Genomic DNA, 23,606 nt, shown 5'->3' with positions numbered 1-23,606 from the left:
TGAAGGTCAAGCCTTACAAGATCCAAAAGGCGCATAATCTCAAACCAAAGCAGCAACAAGTTAGACTTGAGAGAGCGAAGGAGCTTCGTTTGGCCGAAAGCGGTCAATTTCCGAACATTGTATTTTATGACGAGAAATTTTTTCCAATTGAGCGATTCGTAAACTCTCAAAACGATAGGGTTTACTTGACCGACCGTTCATACGAGAATTTGAGTCATCGATTGGCCACCAGGAGGCAGCACCCGCAACAGATAATGGTTTGGGCCGCTGTAACCGCAGATGGGCGCTCTCCAATCGTTTTCATCGAGCCTGGCGTCAAGGTAAATGCGACATATTATCGGGAAAGTATTCTGGAGGTTGCTTTGAAGCCGTGGGCAGACAAACATTTCGGTGGCAGACCATGGACGTTTCAGCAGGACTCGGCACCGTCTCACAAAGCTCGAGTGAACCAAGAATGGCTGAAAAACAACGTTCCGAACTTCATCACGTCCACACAATGGCTCTCGAATTCACTAGATGCGAATTCAATGGATTATTCTCTTTGGGCCATTTTGGAGAGTAAAGTCCGAACTAAAAGATACACCAGTCTCAAGGCGCTGAAAAATGTTATTGTCCGCGAGTGGGCCAAAATACCTGCAAGTCACATTCGGGCAGCTTGCGATTCGTTTTTTGACCGTCTCAAGGCCATAGTCAAGGCAAAAGGTGGTCATATCGAGCAAAAGTGAATTGATTCTGAATTTTGTATTATTTTTACACATTTTGTACTTTGAATTAAGTAAAAGTAATTTTCCAAACTGAATTTATGGCCTTTTTAATTGGTTGCACTTCGAGTGCCGGACCCTGTATTAGTTTAGTGGAAAAGAACCACCATATTCGAAACATTGAAAAAATTTGGTAATTGATATCAAGAAAAGATGAAATCCTGTAGAACCAGTGGATCTCTCAACATGTACCTAGAAGGTAACAAGGCTTTGCTAATCAAATATATGTTTTACTCAACGTTTGATTGGTATGATTTGTAGATTGGATCTAAAAATAAACATAGCAAATATTGCATAGAAAAATGTTTACTGACGCGCTGATAATATCAGCAAGGCCTATAACAAATTAAAATAGCATCGATCCACTTTCACAATTTTTGGATCCAAAACCAGTAAAATCGAAATGATTTTGTTAGGTCATCAATCATTAAGATTTACAAATTGCAGATTTCGCCAAGTAGTAAAGCAACATCGTTGAAGAACAGCACAAACAGTAGTGGGCCAAGGTTACTGCCCTGAGGAACACCCGAACACGTAGTACTCTGTCGCATAGATAAGAGCTCAACCATTTTACAAACATTATCGAAGTGCCTTGACAAGACAATTTTGTTATAATTATTCCATGATCTATTCGATCAAATTCAGCTTTTAGATCGGTATAGATTGCATCAATTTGTGGCTTTGCTTTCATCCGCGTTACAATATTAAATACAGCTTCAACAATTTCCATTTTAAAACTCAGGTCCAGAATCCAGTTCCAGAATGCAGCTCCAATAGTTGTCCTTCTCTTATCCTTGAACAGTTTTGATTATTCTGGCGCTTCGGAATCGACGATTCAGGCTCAGAATTCAGTTTCAAAACACAGCTCTAAAATGTGTCTTTTTCTTACTCGAAAACAGGCTTTGACCATTCCCGCGTTTCAGAATCCAGGATTCCGTTCCAGAATTTAGGTACAGTACTCAGTTACAGAATTTAGCTCCACAATTCAGGTTCTAAGGCTCAGATCCAGAATTCCGTTCCAAAATCTTGTTTCCGAATTCAGTTCCCAAATTTAGTTCCAGAATTTAGATCCGGAAATTCTGTTCAAGATGTTGTTCTAAAATTCGTTGCAAAATTCGAAATTCAAAGTCTGGCGAAAATTTCGTTTATGGATTTGGATTTGAACTTGTACTTGGATCTAGAACTGAACCTAGACTTAAAATCAGTGCGGTAAAATTTCATTTCAATCGAATATTATTAGATGAAAATGAAATTTATGACCGTTGACTGTCAGCATATTCTTTCTCATTCATTTTACTTTTGTTGCCGAAGCTCCCAGAATTCATCGCCAATTGAATAACCATACCTAGTCACTTGAAATTCTGTTTGCTCGGTTTGGAGTGCCAGGTAGTCTGCCTGTTTCATTGTCTTCCTTGTCTTCACTGTAGGGAGTGAGCAAGTGCGAGCCTATTCATTCGCACTAAAAATCAACTCGATAACACAAAACTCTTTCCAATCATAACGATAAAAAAGAGTGACGGTATTGAGATGTGTTTCGAAATATTGAACACAAAAATCAAAAGAGGAAACAATTCATTTATCATCTAGGGGTTAACCTATTTTGTGCATAGGGCACATAGCCGTTTTTTATTCTTTATGTCTAGTCTTCGACTCGTCAGTACATAACAGTTTATGTTGAACTGTTATGTTACCAAGCAGTTCAACATAAACCGCTAGGCAGAATATGCAATATACAGAATATGCAATATTTCTGTTTGCACCGAAGTGCAACGTCTTAACGGTTATGCCAAACGTAAACTTGTTTCGACTTATTCTTTATGTCTGCCTAGCGGTTTATGTTGAACTGCTTGGTAACATAACAGTTCAACATAAACTGTTATGTACTGACGAGTCAAAGACGCCACATAAAGAATAAATTAATTTATGTTTATATTGTAATTGATACTTTAGTTATCATGACTGGTTCACCTTTCATCCATTATCTTGAACCAATTCGAATGTTTACATGAACCTCGATTGAAGGCCACTCTCTCATTGAATAGCAAGTGATATTTCGTTTCTTCAAGAGATAAAACGACGGTTGTTAAACTGAGCTTCGGTAGAAAGAGAAACGAATGAAGGACAGAATGATACCCATTCGGTGCGACAGCGAAGGTTGTGTGTTAGAATGTGAAGTTTACTGCAGTAGAGTGTTCGTCAGTGTGTGCACACACTTCGATTTCAATTGAATTGAATGACGTTTTGCAGCACTGCTTACTATATGACTGATCTAGGTCCCGATTCTGATTATAACTTTCATATTACTAATCCTGGATATAGGAGATCGAAATCCTAATCCTAAACCTATAACTAGAAGCGGACCTTGACTTTATGGATCCAGTTCCAGGTCGAGATCTAGTAATACGGTAAGATCTGATCCAGTTCCACGATATCGATCTCTACTTGGACTTGGATCAGTAATATGACAAGTTAAGTTCCAACTGCTTTTTTGCATTGCACTCGACAGTATTTAGCACCGACTTTTTTTTATTCGTATTCACGTCATCCGGTTATATCTTTAAAATTACTCACCCGCTTTTTGTTATTGGCAAACCGTCTTTTAGTGGATTTTAATATTTGACGTTTCAGCTCATGTTTAGGCGATGTTTTCGATGTTTTCACTATCCATCAATGTTTTACTACCACGATGGTAAATGGACAGGTGGCGAGATTTTTCCATGAGTGAGTCCTGTCGACATTTGATACAAACGGAAAAATTCTTCAAAAAAAACAATCACAGAAATAAAAGTTTTTGGGTACATACATAAAACGACCCCAGACAAAAATTTACTACTTCTGTGGTGGCATGATGTCTCAATAGATGCAAGATTGTAAGGAAACTACAAATGGTTGCTTTATTTCAACGACCATCCATACAATTTCCACAGTAAACTATTCCCTGAAAACGTACCACAACGAAAAGGTGATAAGACTAAACCGTGTCTGAATGAAAACCCTCTTTCAGCACGTCGTTGTTGTTGGTCATGTTGCCTGCAAACCGCAACCAACCGCCGGAGCTTGCGTGTCGCCAGAAAATTTATGAAATTTAAACATGTTCGCTGCCTGCCGAGCGGACTTTTGGTTGCTGGCGGCGGCGTTGGCACTGTCTTTGATCCATGTCTGCCCCACAACATTATTTTTTTTTTCTTTTCTTCATGCACGTAGTGCACCCGGCAACTTTTCTTTTGTCAAGCTTTTTTTATGTGTGTTCCCTGCCCTGTGAGTGACAGACTTGCCGCAACTACCAACCATACAATTCGGTACACCGGCACAATTTACCTGTCACGTCTGGAGGACGAGTGAAAATATCACCCCGAAGGTTTGTGGGACGAGAAAAGTTTGGCTGAGTTTGGTCGACTAGGACGACGACTCGCTCAATCCGATGCAGGCCGGAGTGGTGAATGTTTCAAACTTCTTTTTTTTGCAGAGCCTGGATGTGAGGAACATGTATTTTTCGATTTTTATAACACAGGGAAAGAGGATTTTGATAAGAGCAATTTACGGGCATGTCTTCGAGCGATCCAAAGTGCATCGACGGACGTAATAAATCAGCATGTCGGTGCTAACAATTTGATTCAACGTGTTGAGTGGACGTGCTCCAGGGGCAAAACTGGAACGATATAACGTTTCGTTGGGATAAAAATCAGTACGTACGTTTCTTTTATGAATTGATCCAGGCCAGAAGTTCTGTATATAACAATAAATGATAAAATGCGTTACTTTTGTAGAGAACCCTTCCACTTTAGTAAACTTTGAGCACGACGTTTATTCGAGTCAGTGTCACTCCTTCGGGTTTAAGTGAGCCATAAGATCTAATCGTGAGTAAATCAGCCAAAATGAGCAAGCATAGATAAGTGTAGTTTCTGTCAGGATCAGAGATGCCAGATATTTTCATACAAAATCTGTGTTGCTACGCTTAAAAAATCTGTATTTATTTGTATTCACTAATAAAAAAAACTTTTTACAATAAAATGATGTTGTTCCAATAGATTATCGTAATTGATTCAATGAACATTCATTCTTCATATCTTCTTCAGTTCGCACCGCGCTCACAAGTAAATTCAGCGATGAAATTTGATAGTTTTTTTATCAATAACAATTAAATCGTAATTTCATATACATATCTAGTTTGAAAATGATGACTTCACAAGTTGACATGGAATTCCGACGCTCAATATGCAATAATAAGTCAGGTCATAAAACTCTCAGTCTGACAATAAAATTTCATGATGGCGTGACTTCCTCGGTTTCAAATTTTAATATAAATGTATCATCAAACATCTGCACAGAAGAATTACATTTTAATTTGTTATTTGTCCGTAGATTAATAAACTTTTATGTCGTCACTGTAATCAAATACTAATAGATAACTCAGACGGGAAAGTTTTTTTTATTTCTTTCTTTTTGTGAAATCTGTATTAAATTTAGGAAATCTTTTTGAAATCTGTACTCTATATTAAATCTATATGCTCATGTCAAAATCTGTATAAATGGCATCTCTGGTCAGGATTTGAAAACTGGAATGTTCTATGAAGAATCGTAAATAAGTACAATGTCATGAAGAAATTGGAACCAGATTGGAAAAAATTGGAAAAAACATGTTTTCTTCTGAAGGTTTGAAATGAGTCTGACGCGCCCTTCTCAACACGGGTAAAATTCCGATTCTAGAAATGAGCAGAACGAGTCATGATTTGGAGAAAATAATATATTTTCATGTTATGATAATACACCATGATTAAAGCTTCTCGGATCATGATCCATTTGGACTGATTTCGTTGAAATTTAAACGTAACGCACTTGACGTTGTTGGGTATAACTTCAGGTGTGTTTCTGCTACGATGGAATTTTCACAAAATAAATTCAGGCGTTATGTGTGATTTTTGCAACGATGGCAATTTTTGGCAACATAAATTCAGTGAAAAGCACGACGACCTTCTTTTAATCAGAATCATTAACAATTAAAATATTATGTTTTTGACAAACGACGATGCCCAAAACAACGTGTTTACGTACGTTCATTGTTTCAGTTTTGATTTTGTGTTTCAAAACTTGAACACTTAAACGAACTGCATGAAAAAACACGTGTGAATCAATCCTCTTAAAAAGAAACTCTATGTCGAATTCTTGCAAATACCGCGCTTCGATTTTTTTCATGTTTTCAGAACATCGTTTGCAATATCGTCTTATTTAAAATATTTAGATGAATCAATACAGCTTGTGTTGTTATATCTATGAACCAAATTATTCAAAGTGGTTCAACAAACTATTTTTCTGATATTCGTTAAATTCTGTTCCAAATTTGTAATCGAATTTGTTTTCTGGTTTACGCTGACTCTCTGAATATTATTCTTGCAACAACGGTCACATCAAATATGTAAGAGTACATTAAAACAAAATGTAACATTGATGTTTGTCAAATGAAAAGTGTAGACGTGCTTAGTCTCTTATGATGTCAATTTTCGGTTTATTATCTTTGTTTTCATGTTATGTTTAATTCTCTATCAGCCGGTGCGTAAAACAACACGATTATTAAATGAACATGCTTCAGGATCAAGTAAACATTTTCAGTAGATCTTGCTTTTCAATGTCTGCTTTTTGCTTTACCATTAATATATTTAGCAGTCTAATCTCACTGGCTCAACCAGAACTGATTTTTATTTACGACTGGAATAAAAATGTAATAAACTGTTACTGATCCATATGGAACCCATTGTCATCGTAAATCATAAATTACTTTATAAAACATAACATTACGAACTCCAATAATCTACATGATCCTGCGTACTACATCTGTAATGCTCAAAATAGATGAAAGTCTGGGTGAAAACTATCAAAAATCAGTCATATATTCTTATGTTCATTTATCCAAAAATGTAGAAAATTCTAACTACCTCACATATACAAAACAAAATCGGGGATCTAACACGGAATCTGAATAGTGAAATAGATTGAAAAACCAGTACTTCTACATAACATCTCTTGGTTGATTTTTCAGAAGGCCGTAATAGCCGTCGTCATTTGTTTACGTTCTTTTTCGATTATTATGATAATTTTTTAAGATTTTCTTGGGTTTCATAATTCTGTTTGAAAGTCGAAAGTTTCGGGTATCATTTTATGCATAGAGTTGAAGGATAAACGTTCAAACCACTTTGTAATTAACAGAAGAGAAAGTAAACAAAGAGAAACTGTCACTTGCTCTTACGGCCATTTGAAAAATCAACCGAGATCTGTGAATATGGCAACTCAGCGCTTTTGGTGTCTCTGATACGCATACGCATGGCTGCCAGATGGCTGACTAAACGCTGCCAGGTGGAAAAGTATGACTGGCAGACATTCTGGTGACCGACTGCCTCACCGCTGCCAGATATACAACTTAAACGATACAACCGTATCCACCAGGATTTATCCACATTGAAATCTTTGACATTTTCAGTGAAGGTGAGAAGATGAAAATGCTCGGCTAACTTAGATACAGGCGACTTTGTTTTGTCAAATTGGATTTGACAACCGCCACTGAATCAATTTTGGTAGCCGTCTGGTGACCATGGCTGCACAGGTAGTCAAAACGCTATGCGGGTAGCTTACTTACGTTACTATAACACTCGAGTCTCAAGCTTTATTTTCTTTATGCTGTCACGCATGCTCAACTTGTGCCAACCGTATGAACGTGTGCGAATACGTTACCTCACACATATTGCCAGAGTTGCCATGTTATTTTTTTTCTTTCAAAAATCTGTCTCTGACTCAAATATTTATCTGGATTTGTCTGTGTCTCACTATGTACACGGAAGTTTTGAGTCATTTTCAGTAAGCAAAAAAAACGGTCTTACCACCTATCGACAAAACCGTAAAGATCTGGTGAAATCTGACAAAATCTGGGAAAATTTTCAAAATCAGGAAAAATTTGTAAAATCTGGCAAAAGATCTGGTTGGTTAGAATGTCTGGCGAAGCGAGAAAAATCTGGTATTTTCCAGATAAATCTGGCAACCTGACAACGCTGCATGTTGCATGCTGCTCACTCTCGCGTTTCAATCAGAGATGCCAGATATTTTCATAGGAAATCTGTATTTATCTGTATTCACTAATAAAATAAATTTCAAAGATAAAATGCTGTTAAAAGATGTTATTCCTACACATTATGACTGTAGAATGGTAAATTCAATGAGACCAAGACTTTGCTTCTCGTCACTGCAATCAAATACTAATAGATTGCTCATACGAAAATGTTATTATTTTACTTCTTGGGTAATCCGTATTAAATTTTGAAAATCTGTATTCTGTATGCGTATGTAAAAATCTGTATAATACAGATAAATCTGACTGATTTTTAAAAAGGGCGTATGTATTTTTGCATTTTACAAAAACGGCCTTTTTCAAATCTTTGTAACTCGGAAACTGTTAATGGTACAAAAATGGCGTTCAGGTAGAAATTGTAGGGATCGATTGGGCACTCTAAAAACAATATACACTGAAAAAATGTTAGATTTTTTTTCTCAATAATTACAAAATAATCTGAAAAAGTGCAATACAAATATCAGGGTTCTAATTTTTTTTGATAATTGTTGTTTTAAAGTTGTTATTAAAACCTACATATTGATGGCTGTTCCATCCGTGCCTTTTGAAAAATGAAGAAGTTACAGCTAAAACAATTTACAGATATATTAGAAATTTCAAGTTCTCTTTGAAAGATAATAATTTAAACAGTTGAATATTAGTCTACAGGTCAAAGGCAATAAATTTGTTCATGACATCCTTTCTTCTAAAAGTAGCTGTTCTTGAGATACTTGGATATTTAATTATAACGCTATTTTTTATATTTTCATGAATTTTTTATTCGCTTGCTATATCTACAATTCTTACATGTACATGAATATTTCTTAATTATATTTAAAGTTTTAAGTTTTTGGAAATTGTTTGAGTACTACGTGCATCGTCATTCGAATACAGTCTTGTGACGATTGTGGTTTCTGACATCGGAACGAAACAATGGTATTTCTGTGTGCCTGGAATCATTTTGATATCCTTATAAACACTACTCCACTCGGTCACACCCCGTTCATATTCTTCTTGTGACACGTAACAAAAAGACTTGGTTGTGAATGCATCTCGACGTCTCTGCTCTGCCCATTCATATAATTGTTTTGCAGTTGTGATTGGGTGTTCATGTAGGTTTTTTGGTTCATTTTGAAATCTTTTTTTCAGTGTATATTTTTTTTTAGAGTGCCGTATTGATTCCCTACAACTTCTTCCTGAACGCCATTTTTGTACAACTAACGGTTTCCGAGTTACAACGATTTGAAAAAGGCAATTTTTGTGAAATGCAAAAATACATACGCCCTTTTTGAAAATCAGTTGTGAGTCGAATTGACCTCTGCATCGGTTCAAAACTTATGGTTTGCCATACTGAAGCCATGTGCAAAGTTTCATCCAAATCGGAGAAGGTCGATTCTGATTTTGTCACTGTTTCGTCTACTCATTCCTGGAATTGCTCTAAAACATTCCACAAAAGGAATGTAATGCCAAAATTTTGCTTTGGATGACGGTTTTCATTTGAGTTTTTGATTATCAGCAGCAAGTTTGAATAGATGCCGTTCGACTGTTTGAAATGTATTGAGATGTGTTTCGAAATGTTGAACATGAATACTGGAAGAGGAAACAATTAATTTATGTTTATTTTGTAATTCATATTTCAGTTATCATGACTGGTTTACCTTTCATCCATTATCTTGAACCAATTCGAATGTTCACATGAACCACACTTGAAGGCCGCTCTTTCATTCAATTGTAAGAGATATTTTATTTCAAGAGATCAATTGACGGTGCTGGTTAAACTGAGCTTCGATTAAAAGAGAAACGAATGAAGAACCGAATACTACCCGTTCTGAACGTTAGTGAAGGTTGTGTGTTAGAATGTGAAGTTTACTGCAGTAGAGCGGTCGTTAATGTGTGCCACATCCGGTTTCAATTGAATCGAATGAAGTTTTACAGCACCGACCAAGAAATAAAGGAAAAAATCGCCACTCATTTCTGTGAGCGAAAAAAAGGTCTCATTTTCGTTGTGTTTTCCCTTCAATTTGAAAAATTTTAAGAATTCATTGTCAGTCTGTGATCAATTTCTGAATTCAGTGAAAATCTGTGACATTTTTAAAATCTGTGCTGCAAATTGAGAATCTGTGATGCTGGAGAAGCCAGATATTTTCATAGAAAATCAGTAATGCTTCGTGTAAAAAATCTGTATTAAATGAAATTTATTAAATGAAATGATTTTAAAAGATGTTGCTTCAATAGGTTCCCCAGGTTGGCGGTTCAATGCATATGACGCTGGTATTACAAGCCAGTTGTCGTATGTTCGAGCCCCGACCTGGAAGGATTCTTAGTGTCAGTAGAATCCATAGTACTAGCCATGCAATGATTCTGTACACTAAGAATCGGCTGCGAAGTTTGTTGAAACAGAAAGGCCAAATACCACAAAAGGAATGTAATGCCAAGACTTTGCTTCAATAGGTTGTGGTGATAGAATGGTAGATTCAATCAGCATTCATTCTTCATATATTCGTAAGTCATTGCCGACCACGAAATTTAATTGTTTTTTCTTATCAACAACAATCGTATTGTAATTTCATATACTTATCTAGTTTGAAAATGTTGACTTCATAATTTGACATGGAATTCCAATGCCCAATGTACAACGTCAAGTCAGATAATATAAATCTCAGCCTGACAATAAAGTTTCATGTTGCTGTTTCTTCCTTGAATATCAGTTCAAATTATTTTCAAATTATAATTTAAATGTAATTTAATGTTCATCATGAAATATCTGCGCAAAAGATTCTATTTAAATTTGTGATTTTTCCGTTGAATAATATACAGGGTCCGGCACTCGAAGTGTAACCAATTAAAAAGGCCATAAATTCAGTTTGGAAAATTACTTTTACTTAATTCAAAGTACAAAATGTGTAAAAATAATACAAAATTCAGAATCAATTCACTTTTGCTCGATATGACCACCTTTTGTCTTGACTTGATGACTTGAGAGAGCGAAGGAGTTGCTTCGTTTGGCCGAAAGCGGTCAATTTCCGAACATTGTATTTTCTGACGAGTTCTTTTGTCTCATCACTGCAATCAAGCACTAATAGATAACTAAAGACACCTTATTAACAAATATCCAGGTCACACATTTCCCGAACAAATAATTGGCAACATTCTTTTTTGCTAGCATGGCGCCCTCAGACGAGTCCGCATCGAATTTCTTAGATTTTGTTCCCGAATCTCGGCAAAATTTCGCCAAAATTTGAACTGCCGAGTGCTCGTCAAACATTAGAACAAGTGAAATTCTCAGTATTATCCATTTGACAGGTAATTTGCATTTACCAAGATTTAGGGTTTGGAGATGACTATAAATTACCGAGATCTTCGTCGCTTTTGGAAAGGAATCACCGAAGTTATCGATGTTCATGCATGTGAGTTATTGCCGAAATTTTAAGCAATTAATTAAAATGAAATTTTAAATATACAATAAACATTCCAGTTTAAACTCAAATCATAGATTTATTGATTTCTACAATTATGTTGGCAGTAGAACTGATAGGCTTGGAAATGGAATAAACAGATACAATATATCATCACATTAAAGGAATCCACGCAAAGTGTAATAAATATATTAAATGTTTATATCCTCTTATAAACAGAAATTCAAAGCTCTGTCTAAAAAACAAATTGTTAATTTATAAACAAATTTTCAGACCAGCCATGCTTTATGCAGTACCAATTTGGTCAAGTTGTTGTTTCACCAGGAAGAAAACGCTTCAAAGGATTCAGAATAAAATTCTGAAAATGATTTTGAAGCGTCCTCCCTGGTTTAGTACAAATGAGTTACACAGACTCACAAATATAGAACCATTAGATGCAATGTCACATAATATTATAAGCAAATTCCGACAAAAATCGATGCAATCTTCAATTGAATCGATTCGCTCTCTGTATTAGTTAGTAAGTTAGTATATAAGTTCCTTTTCCCCATTACACAATACAAGTAGGTTTAGAATTTTCCCTACACAAAAATCTCACAATTCCGGAAGCAAATAATGTCCTCATGGTAACAACCAAATCATATATATAAAAGGGCTGAAAAGTCACCACTTGTGGCTGAACACCCAATTTAAATCTTAATAATTTAATTATAACTCATATTCCAATAAATAGTTATTAAAAAAAAAGGAAAAAAAAAAGATACAATATATCAGATGAAGAAAATACAGTTAATATATACACAGCAGAATGGATGCACTCTCATGTCATTTCCAGTAGAGAATACAATTTGATTTCCCGCATACAATCAAATTCGAGCTACAACGAAGGTAATGGTTTAATAAAACATTAAATATTCAAGAGAAAAATAATTAAAAAAATGAAAATAATACATTAAATATTTTAGTGAACATATCATAAGGGAATCCAATTAATTTCATGCAGTAGATTAGCGTTGCGAGTATCTATATCCCGTGAGAATGCTATGCGGGATTTATTGTGACAAATAATCGTGGAACAATGAACTCTAAACGATCTATTTAAAGGAAACTTTGATATATATTTCCGAAATCCAGCGCTATATTTCATATTCAATATTTAAGTCACTCTTCAAGCGACCTTGGCTTGCAACTTGAAACAAGTCACCACATTATCGGACTGATCACGGAGCTGAAGTTCGACGTTTATTGGAATCGGTGGGTAGAACTTCTGCACCGGTAGTTTCAGCAGGTACGAAACATCCTCTCCGGCGGACAGTGGACACTGACTTCCTTCCAGCCAGTTACAAGCATTCTGGTGATCCTTCGGCAACTCGAACGGAACCGTAACACCCAGGGCCGTGGCGTAAACTACCGGACGTAGCGCGGATACATCGACGTCTGGACTGAAGTTTACGTGAGCGATGGCGTCGTGTCCACGGGCTAGCTTGCAAGGAACTTTGCTGCAACCGACAACGTCCACCGCAGTCGGCAGGGGTCCCGATTTACCTGTGAATTAGAACAGTTTTTTTTTCTGTTGAGTCTGATGAAGATGAAGGCAAACCGACTTACATTGTTTGACGGGAACCACATCGGCAAAGATCAGCGGGAGAACCGCTAGAAAGACTGCGAATTTGATCATTTTCGAAACAGTGTCCTGATGATACTAAACTGATGAAATTTAATCATCGAGATAAAGTGCAAATATAGAGCATTATCATTCTCATCTGTGTTCTATCGGTAAATAATCTTGAGTCGTGCAACTACCTTTCGAGTGCTCTCGAACAGCAGGTGTTCGATGGTTCGAATATAGACTACATTTTAGTAACCAGGCGGGACTTCTCGAGATACTCGAGATGTCAGTTATAGCACAGTAAAGGTGCAGCTGTTCAAAGCTAATCGAATTTTGAAATTTTCCTTTCAATTTGTAAGGACTTCCATCTATCTAATGCAACTGCAAAACTCAAAATGCTCAGGAATTGTTTGTATCTTTTCGACTGTTTGGCTGTTACAAGAGTGACAGTTTTTGATTTATTTAAAAACAAATTCAAAATTTTAGAGTATTTTTTTCTTTGGACTATGCTCAATGTGAGTACAAGTTTTTAGTTACGTGCAGAGAAGATTGCCTCGAAGTCCTACTAAAAAAAATTGTCAAATTAAGAGGCTAGAAATTTAACGCATCATGCATGAAATATGTTACAAAACCATGAGTTTCCTTTGGATTGAACTAGAATGGAGGCGCATGGTTTCTGAAATACATTTAAAAGCCAACCAAATTTTGGAATGCCGGAATTCTCTACTGCTCTATCTGGAAGCTTCGGATGCTTTTTTTCTATTTTTTGACAATAACAACAACAATAGCAGTGTATTTGTTCCTTTCAAAAACGGGTCTTGTTTTTGGAAGCTGTCAGTGACTGCCTGGCACCATGCATGAAAACCGTAGGAAGAGAATTGTTCTCAGTCACCTGAAATGTCCATCGTAATTCACAATCAAGTTGGCTAAAGTTTAAAATTTTCCTTGAAACACCGAAGGATGCTTACAGGCAAACTTTACGATGATTCAGTTTCATAGGAAGGTCGTGATGGCCATCAGAAGCCACCCTGGTATGTCCGATCGGCCAATCTTATTTTTTCACAAATTCTTCCATGCAAACTTGGGTTGTCATAGTCGAGGATGGTTTCGTTTATAGGCCACAACTACAAATCGCAGAATCTGTCTACCTTTGTAAATTTGTCGATAAACACGAACTTGAATCTTCCCAGTACATCCCCACGTCCAGTAGCGATGTAAAACTATTGAACTGCAAGCTGCTTAAAATCGAGTTTGACGGATGGAAGCTAGAGATGGTCGGGTTTCGGGTACTGGTTGGGTTCGGGCTCAGAAAAAATATGTTTGTCGGGCTCGAGTCGGGTACGGGTGACGATTTTTTAACGGGAAAAAATCGGATATTCGAACTCAAATACTCGATTTTTTCAAAAAAGCTGTACAAGTAACAATCCGTAGAAAACTACCATTGCGCACTAGTTTGCACGCATGAATTACCATTGTATGAAAGCTCGAACGCAAGAGCCCATAAGGGATTACTGGGCTGCTCGAAGCGCCTCTACAGGAGATTTGCTACTTGGCGATTACTTTTTAAAACAACCGTTGAATTTCTTACACACATTTGAATCTCTACTGTCTGTTCTATCATCAAATAAAATAGGGGAGAGTGTTCGGTTACCGGCAATTTAAAAAACGGTGTTCGGTTACCGCAACCCCAAGAAATCTCGCTAAAAATGTAAAAATATAAAGAAAGACTGCAATTATTCAAAGAAAAAACGGAATTTATTCTTTTCAGAGGCGTTTTGGACAAAAGTCTTCATTGTCGGATGGTGACTTCGCCTTGGCTTTCCTGGCCAATGATTTGGATGGTGGCGCCTTTGGTGTTGATTTGGCCGGTCTTCCATCGGCTTCGCGGGATTGAAAACGTTGCTGCAGTCGAATTTAATGGCTTCTTATCCACTAAGCAACGTTTAATGGCATTACTCAGTGCATTAAAGTTCATTTTCCTTGACTTGGACGATTTGTTTGAAGTCGACATGGCTAACAGAACCAGAGAACCAAAGTTTTTACTTATATGACGGATGTATTGGAGCCGTCAAGTTGTCCACGTGTTGCATATCACCAGAGTTGCCAGGTAATACAATAAGTTTCGCTAGCAAAAACGAAAAGATCGCGCCAATTTTAAAAAATTTTCAATAATTTCTGACGAATATCTGCAAACCATCGAAGTTTCTAAAGTCTGTAAAAAGTAGACGAAGAAAGGTTTACATGTTAACTAAGAAATTTGATAATTTACAAACAAATTTGCAGACTTGGCATCTCTGCATATCATTGACAATTTTTCGCGATTTGTCGAAAAAAATAGGGTGCCGGTAACCAAAATCGGTAGACATTTTGAAAATGACAAAAAAAATCTTTGGTTGCGAGAATTTCAATAGCATCCGGTATTAAATCACGAAATAAATCGATTTCACCTCATAAATATTCAATCCACTCAGCTTTCCGATTGATGCTCTTCAATTTATGATACTATAAAAAAAGTCAGAAAAAACTTTTGTGTTGATTTTCACGCAAATACGATTTTGTTTGAACGCAGCAAAAAGTACAAGCGTCTGTTTGCTTAGTATTCGGCACAAAAAGAACGTGCTGCTGTTAGGGTAAAGTGTTATAATACGCCCCCCTTAAGAAAACATTGAGATATTTCTAAATGTACTGATATATTTGCTTCGAGAATGTATGTATTTCTTTGCAATACGTCAGAGGAACATAATTTTCAATAATTTCGGAAGAAGTGATTAGAATTGATTGATACAAACACATTTTCCAAAACGACCACATTCTCAGTTTTTTCGCTTGCCGTTGACATAATGCCCCAGCAACCGTATAATATGCCTCACAACAAATCAGTGGTATGCTCCACAACAATGATGCAATATGCCCCTTGAAATGTCGGTATAGAAGAAAAGCAGATAAAGAAGATATTCTTTGCATCAGAAATCAATTGCATAATCAATCAATTACAATTGGAAACCAATATTTTTTATCCTCCCAACGCTCCTTTTTGTTTTAATAACCATTATAAGTCTTTAAAACAATATTTTAACTCGAAGCATACTGTTGAATCGAAGGTGGGGCATAATGTGCATAGAGTGATTGTTATGAGAAAATTCGTATATCAAAGACATGGCTTTGTTTCTCTAGATATTTATACTGTAGATAGAGACATTAGCACTGCTGAAAGTTAATTACTAAGTTGCAACCAGCCATTAGACGTTTTACACGATTAAAATGCTTGTTTAGTCGAAGCAAAACCTTACATCGAAAAGCTATCTAATGATATTATTAGTTTTTTCATATTTTCCAGCAAACCACAACTGCCAAACTTGCATACCAGACAGATCTTACGAAAAGATAACATTAGAGATAAAACTTTTGTTTAGAAAAGTCTTGAATACTTAAAAAAGGAAGGAGGGCGTTTTGGCCAGCAGGAGCGCTTTATAACACTTTCCCCTACACACACACATATGACATTTGTCGAAATGACGCTATCTGCTATCTGTCAAAAGTTACGGTGGGGTGCCGGCAACCGAACATCTTCCCCTACTATTGAATGAAATACTTCAGAATCAAATAAGAAAAAAATGCTTACGATATTATTCGATTCTGAATACTAGAATATCAAATATGTAACTAAAAAATTCGTTTTCTATAAATATTTTGTTCTTGCTTTGAATGACAATTACAATGACAGAATTTTATGCTTTGTTGCTATTTTCTCACGTAGACTTTGTTGATTTTTGATACTTCAACTCTTATTTCAAGCTAAATAGTGTGAATTTCTACCATTGCACAGTGGTCCGAAACGGGAAATTAGCGAGACAAAAATATGTTCGCTATTAAATATTATTTTCTAGTAGTTGGTGTCTTCACAAAAATTGTTTTTATTCAACTGGCGCATCTTTTGATGTGAAAGACCATTAGGGTGGTCCATGTTTGGATTTAAACCTGAATTTAAACTTTCTTAATTGAATTTAAAAATAATTGCAATTCACAGCAAAGTAGTAGGAAAATTTATTTTGAGCAACTTTGCTTATGAAGTCATCTTCCTACGTCTTCATTTGACATCAATTATTCCATTTTACCTTCAGTCAGCCTTTACCACAATAATTTCGACCAATGATCTGAAGAATGTACAAGAGTGTCATTTTAACAAAAGTAATAGTGCCATAAATGTTCAATTATCATATAAGCACAAGATAGATAAATTATCTCTGGATAACAATGGATCTTGTGAATAAAATACACTAAGGTCTTTTTTATGCGTTTTTTATGCGACTTTTTTATGTGAATTTTCAGAGTTATGTCGTTTTCTTTCATGCGGTTTTTTTATGCGAATTTCCAAAGTTATGCAGTTTTTTACGCGGCACGTAAACTCGCATAAAAAAAGAACTCTGGTGTATAGTAAAATCTGACGTTTGAAGTACCTTCTCAAAAACTAAGTCGAAAAATTAAAATGCAGTGTTGGTATGAATAAAAACAAACTCGAGCACGCAGTAAATGCCACAATCGAATTCGGACATTCACTGCATGCCGATCAGCACAGTCAGCAAAGCTGGCATAGGCATATGCAAAGCAAGAAACCTACTTACTACTTTTTATACTTCACCATATCAGCGACTGCATCTTTTCGAGCTACCCACCGAAAAAATGGTAATAAATACTACAGTTTGTAGCGTGTTCGAAAATTGTTGTGTAGTGAACGTCTCTTCTTCCGAAAGAAACGTGATCCACATGTACACGGAAAAAAATCCATTGCTGGTGCCATGATTAAATAATCATGAAATCATGAAACATGTCACTTCCTGATAATATGGCTGTTATTCATGATTTCATGAGCAAAATGACTCATATCATGAACAATAATTTTAACAGCTGAAGCAGCGTTTGACATGAAAATTTTCATGATATAAATCTCAGGGCACTCATGAAAATTAGCATGTCAAGTGTCGCTCCCAGCGAAATATTGACAGCGGGCTTAGCGAGAAAATCATCAAAAAAACATTTAGACCCTAGAACAATAGAAGATCTTTACTCGCCCAATGCAACTAGTAATTGAAAACAACAACAAAATATGACGGGTAATTAAATTAATACATTGCATAAAATAAGCCGCTTTCTATGTACTACTTAGCTTTAATATGTCAAATAAATGAATGTCGTTGAATCAGGCCTTTAACTTTATCATCCAAAGTTTTGAATTTTAATTTTTTTCGTCAGTCAAAATACTATATTAAACATATTTGAGCATGTAGATCAAATTGGTCTCAACAACCATGCTCAGATTCTAGTTGAAGTATATTTCCCAATCTTGGCTAGAATCTATCAATTACTACTTGAGTATTTATGTAAACAAGATTCCACTCAGTGAAAACAGCTGCATATTTACTTCTCCATAATCTATACTTCAAAAAACTGAAGAGCCGTAATCACACGACACCTATAATGTTTTATAGAGAACGATCGAACACCTGGTGCTCGGTGGTACTTGAGAAATGAACGTGACTTGAATTTATCGGACAAAAGAACACAGACGGAACTGATAATGCAACATACTTTCACCCTTAGACCGTCGATAGTGCGACTATTTAAGACAATACAAACCACCGCAGTTCATCAGTTCAGTAGGATTCAGAATTCAGAACATTGCTTCGAAAATGCTTCACTGCATCAAGTTCGTGGTCTTCCTAGCGGCTCTTCCGCTGATCTTTGCCGACGTGGTTCCCGTCAAGCAATGTAAGTCGATTTGCCTTTTTTCATCAGACTCAAAAGAAAAACTATTTTCATTACCAGGTAAATCGGGACCCCTGCCGACTGCGGTGGACGTTGTCGGTTGCAGCAAAGTTCCTTGCAAGCTAGCCCGTGGACACGACGCCATTGCTCATGTGAACTTCAGTCCAGACGTCGATGTATCCGCGCTACGTCCGGTAGTTTACGCCACGGCCCTCGGTGTTACGGTTCCGTTCGAGTTGCCAAAGGATCACCAGAATGCTTGTAACTGGCTGGAAGGAAGTCAGTGTCCGCTGTCCGCCGGAGAGGATGTCTCGTACCTGCTGAAACTACCGGTGCAGAAGTTCTACCCGCCGATTCCAATAAACGTCGAACTTCAGCTCCGCGATCAATCCGACAATGTGGTTACTTGTTTCAAGTTGCAAGCTAAGGTCGCTTAACCTCCGGATGTGAACTCGCCTGCTGCTGCTTTCCGGTGGCTTGGTTGTATCGTTTGAATGGAAATTTAATAAAGCGGCATTCGTTATCGGAACAAGCTATTTTTTATTGAAATATTGCAATCGAATTAATTGTTCCTTGACAATGGGAGAGCTAACATAAGATGAAGTTTAATTGTTTGACTTCCACTAAGGGATTGGTCGATTGAGTTAATCAACAAGCAGACACTGTCAGGTTATAGAGAAATCAGTGTTCAATTCAGCAACGCCACCACCCGGTATCACGTTTAACATATGAAGACAAACACTAGAAAAGGACCTACCCGCAAATGACAGTTTCTTTTTGTTTGTTCTTTATTACTTCGTCACTTCACAACACATTTCTGAAAAAGCTGGCTGCAGGTTGTTTAAGATACTCGACATTACGATTAGCAAAAGTAAGTCCTGTCTAACGACGATTCCGTTCCGGTACGAATGGTGTTTGTCTTTTAGCACGGATTCGATATTTACAACCAATGAAACGGTTTCGAATTGTTCTAGATGTCACTTCCAGTCCGAGCTCCTTTTTGATGTCTGTAAATGTAGAGAAGGGGTCCTTTTTCACAAACTTCAGTACCCGACGATCATCCCTAGCATTGGTCTTCCACTTTCTTACTCATGTTTCATTTTTTTAGTATTTCAGTGCGTATTCTGTGAGCTTGGCTGTTCATGCGTTTCTGCGATTTCTTCAAAAACCCAACTAACCAAAAGTTCGGATAAAAGGGACTGATTTGGCTTAAGCAGCTCTCAAAGTTAATCAATAGCATTCTAAGCAGCACATTTTTTAAATAATTATTCACATTTGAAAGTTCGTGCGACGCAGCGGAACGAACTTCTAAGCTGCTTCTAGAATACATTGTTCAGCTTCTATGCAGCGAAAAAGTTCACGTGGAACTTGTTCTGCACTTTCAAGTTGCTAAAAATACTACGTGCACTCTTAAGCAGCGAGAAAGTTCACGCGGAACTTGTTCTGTACTTCGAACTGTCAAAAATTGCCACGTGTTTTCTTAAGCAGCTAGAAAGTTCGCGCGGAACTTGATCTGTACTTTCAAGTTCTCAAAAGTTTCGCGTGTACTTTTAAGCAGCAAGAAAGTGGTCTTTTTAAGTAATTGTGGAACTTCTGGTTGCTTGGGAAATTTGTCTTCATTTCTTACTAATAGTACTGTTGTTGTACCGTTGAATTCCACTATGTTATATCACGTCATTACACTCTCACAAAGTCACTATTTTCACAGTCACTATTTTTCCGAAAGTGTTTCAAACGTTATAATACAGATACGTATTTCGGAATGCTATTTGCATCCTTCTTCAGTGTATCGGTTTTACAAGTTTATTTAGTAATTTAGTTCATTTCTTAGACTCTGTATAAGACTTACTTCAAATGAGTCACAATGACTACCTCGGCTCATTGTCTGCATACAAAAAGCAGAACTTCACACCATTTCATAAAATATACACGGAAAATAAAAACAACCCAAAATTTGAGTGTGTTGTTTATAATAGGTCATTGAGTCGAAACTGATGTTATATAGGGTGATTTTTTAAGAGCTTGAGAACTTTTTTAAACAATAAAACGCATAAAATTTGCAAAATCTCATCGGTTCTTTATTTTAAACGTTAGATTGGTACATGACATTTACTTTTTGAAGATAATTTCATTTAAATGTTGACCGCGGCTGCGTCTTAGGTGGTCCATTCGGAAAGTCCAATTTTGGGCAACTTTTTCGAGCATTTCGGCCGGAATAGCCCGAATTTCTTCGGAAATGTTGTCTTCCAAAGCTGGAATAGTTACTGGCTTATTTCTGTAGACTTTAGACTTGACGTAGCCCCACAAAAAATAGTCTAAAGGCGTCAAATCGCATGATCTTGGTGGCCAACTTACCGGTCCATTTCTTGAGATGAATTGTTCTCCGAAGTTTTCCCTCAAAATGGCCATAGAATCGCGAGCTGTGTGGCATGTAGCGCCATCTTGTTGAAACCACATGTCAACCAAGTTCAGTTCTTCCATTTTTGGCAACAAAAAGTTTGTTAGCATCGAACGATAGCGATCGCCATTCACTGTAACGTTGCGTCCAACAGCATCTTTGAAAAAATACGGTCCAATGATTCCACCAGCGTACAAACCACACCAAACAGTGCATTTTTCGGGATGCATGGGCAGTTCTTGAACGGCTTCTGGTTGCTCTTCACTCCAAATGCGGCAATTTTGCTTATTTACGTAGCCATTCAACCAGAAATGAGCCTCATCGCTGAACAAAATTTGTCGATAAAAAAGCGGACTTTCCGAATGGACCACCTAAGACGCAGCCGCGGTCAACATTTAAATGAAATTATCTTCAAAAAGTAAATGTCATGTACCAATCTAACGTTTAAAATAAAGAACCGATGAGATTTTGCAAATTTTATGCGTTTTATTGTTTAAAAAAGTTCTCAAGCTCTTAAAAAATCACCCTGTAGTTTGGCTTAATTTTACTCAACATTTATGTAAGGTGGGCTATTCCTAATAGTTAGTCCCAACGTTTTCTTTTATCAAAATTTAACCAATTTTTAGTTCAACCACATGATTTTTAATATTAAAAGTTTTTTGAAATACATCGTTTAAAATATTGAACTGATTTTTAAAATACCCTAAAACGAATCTGATTCAAGCGCAAAGCGCCAAATATTCAATAATGCCAGTGAATATTTTCGCGAGATTTTTAAACAAATCAATAGTAGTGTTTTTACTCAATGTTGAGTATTCCACACCAAACTTTGCGTTGAGTCAAAAGTATGCTTCCCAACGACGCCATTTTAAAATTTAGACTCGTCGTGAGAAGAGGTTCGGAGTAACATATTCCTATGGAAATAATCAGCTTAAACGATAGCCGTAAGGGTTTAAACTATGTGTGAAAATAAAAAAACATTTTCGATGTGGAATGTTGATTTTGAATAATTTTATCTTTTAAAAGTATTAACATGCCATGTTCAAAATTGTGGCATGCTTGTTGAAGGCTATATCGACGAGCTCAAACACCATTTTGTGACGAGTCATGGATTAAGAACGGGTTCGCAAGCAGAGTTCCCTTTTAAATGTTCCTTGTGTGGATCCTTATACTCATAGTTTTCAAGTTTTAAACTGCATATATTGTCCAAGCACCCTATATCAAGTTTTGACTTGCAAATAGATGATCCTATGAGTACAGAGTATCAGCATAGTACAATCGAGTGCATCAATGAATTAGGAATAGAAAAGCATAGAAGTAAATAATCAGAATATTAATAAAAATATAGTTATTCAATTGTATTGATGGATTGTCCATGCGTATTTTCTTAATTATCTGATTGTTTTTCTTATTTTTTGTGGTTGCGAGAATCTTGTTTTACAGGTAAGTTAATGTTTTCCTGGATGGGATAAATTGCAAAACTCTCATTTGAGCTTTTTCTACTATCAAGTGAGTTTATTTTATCCAAAGCTGACTTTTCTAAGTTAGTAATATTTACCCAACGAATAATTTCGTAGAATTACTCAAAATTAGATATTTCCATTTAACTCAAAATTACCTTATTGAACGAATGTGCTTGGTTGAGTCAAAAACAGCTAATTTTGGGTAGTTTCTATTTTCCGTGTATGTTTAGCGGTTTCACTACTAGGGATATCAGATTTTTTTAATTACTCGATTATCTGGGTTATAATGGATTACTCGATTAATTATTCGATTATTGTTATTGAATTTTTCAAACTATTCGATTAGCTTAATAATCGAATATTGATTTCAATCTAATCGATTGGAAATTACTCGATTATCTGAGTGATTAATCGATTACTCGATTGATTGATCGATATTACGACATCCCTATTCACGACTTACTTTTTTCACAGACTGTCGTCAATTAATTCACAGTTTTCATAAGCAGCAACAAAATTATGTGATATTTCAGATTCAGCTATTATTCTTTCCGTCGAGATACTTGTGAATAATTGACTTTCCTTTGGAAACGGAATCACCCAGAGTGAATCACTTTTCACCGGTGCAGCTGTCCGTGATGCAATGAATGGAAAGTGGTTGATTCGATTGATCTACACAGATGAAAATATTTTGTGAATTTACATCCATTTTCATGCACATATTTGGAGCAGGCAAATAAACCTAAGGTTACTTTACAATTCTTTACGTTTCAATACAATTCAATCGCAAAACTAAGCATTAATTGAAACATACAGTTTTATTCATTGAAATTTCAATGCAATCCAATTTAATTTTGCATCGATGATGGTTTTCAATCAAACTTTCGATTCAACCCATGTCTATTCCATGTTGCTATTGATTTACTAGTCGTGTAAATATCATTATTTTTTCTGTGTAGTGCATTCGTCCCCACTGCAGTTGTCGTGGCATGCTATGCGTGGATTATTATAAGCTCATTTGTACCTACACAATTGGCTTTCGAACGCAAAACTCAAATCCACTCCGCGCCTTTTATGTTTCACTTTATGGACCAAGAAAACGA

General features: G+C 36.3%; 3 protein-coding genes across 3 annotated transcripts in view; 2 read left to right on the top strand and 1 right to left on the bottom strand.

Moving 5' to 3' along the window:
• Window positions 1-23,606, top strand: part of LOC131439242 (uncharacterized) — a 684,657-nt gene that overhangs the window by 180,432 nt on the left and 480,619 nt on the right. The gene's annotated exons all lie outside the window — the stretch shown is intronic.
• On the bottom strand, window positions 11,545-13,826 carry LOC131439301 (NPC intracellular cholesterol transporter 2-like). Its single transcript, XM_058610164.1, has 2 exons — window positions 12,879-13,826; window positions 11,545-12,815 (listed from the first exon to the last, which is right to left on the bottom strand). The coding sequence occupies exons 1-2, from the start codon at window positions 12,946-12,948 to the stop codon at window positions 12,439-12,441; spliced, it is 447 nt and encodes a 148-aa protein (XP_058466147.1). The 5' UTR covers window positions 12,949-13,826; the 3' UTR covers window positions 11,545-12,438.
• Window positions 18,490-19,174, top strand: LOC131439291 (NPC intracellular cholesterol transporter 2-like). The gene is made up of 2 exons (XM_058610137.1): window positions 18,490-18,645; window positions 18,703-19,174. The coding sequence occupies exons 1-2, from the start codon at window positions 18,567-18,569 to the stop codon at window positions 19,077-19,079; spliced, it is 456 nt and encodes a 151-aa protein (XP_058466120.1). The 5' UTR covers window positions 18,490-18,566; the 3' UTR covers window positions 19,080-19,174.

This window comes from Malaya genurostris, chromosome 1 (genome assembly GCF_030247185.1).
Source record: "Malaya genurostris strain Urasoe2022 chromosome 1, Malgen_1.1, whole genome shotgun sequence".
Lineage (NCBI taxonomy): Eukaryota > Metazoa > Arthropoda > Insecta > Diptera > Culicidae > Malaya > Malaya genurostris.
This window is presented reverse-complemented; position numbering and strand designations above follow the sequence as displayed.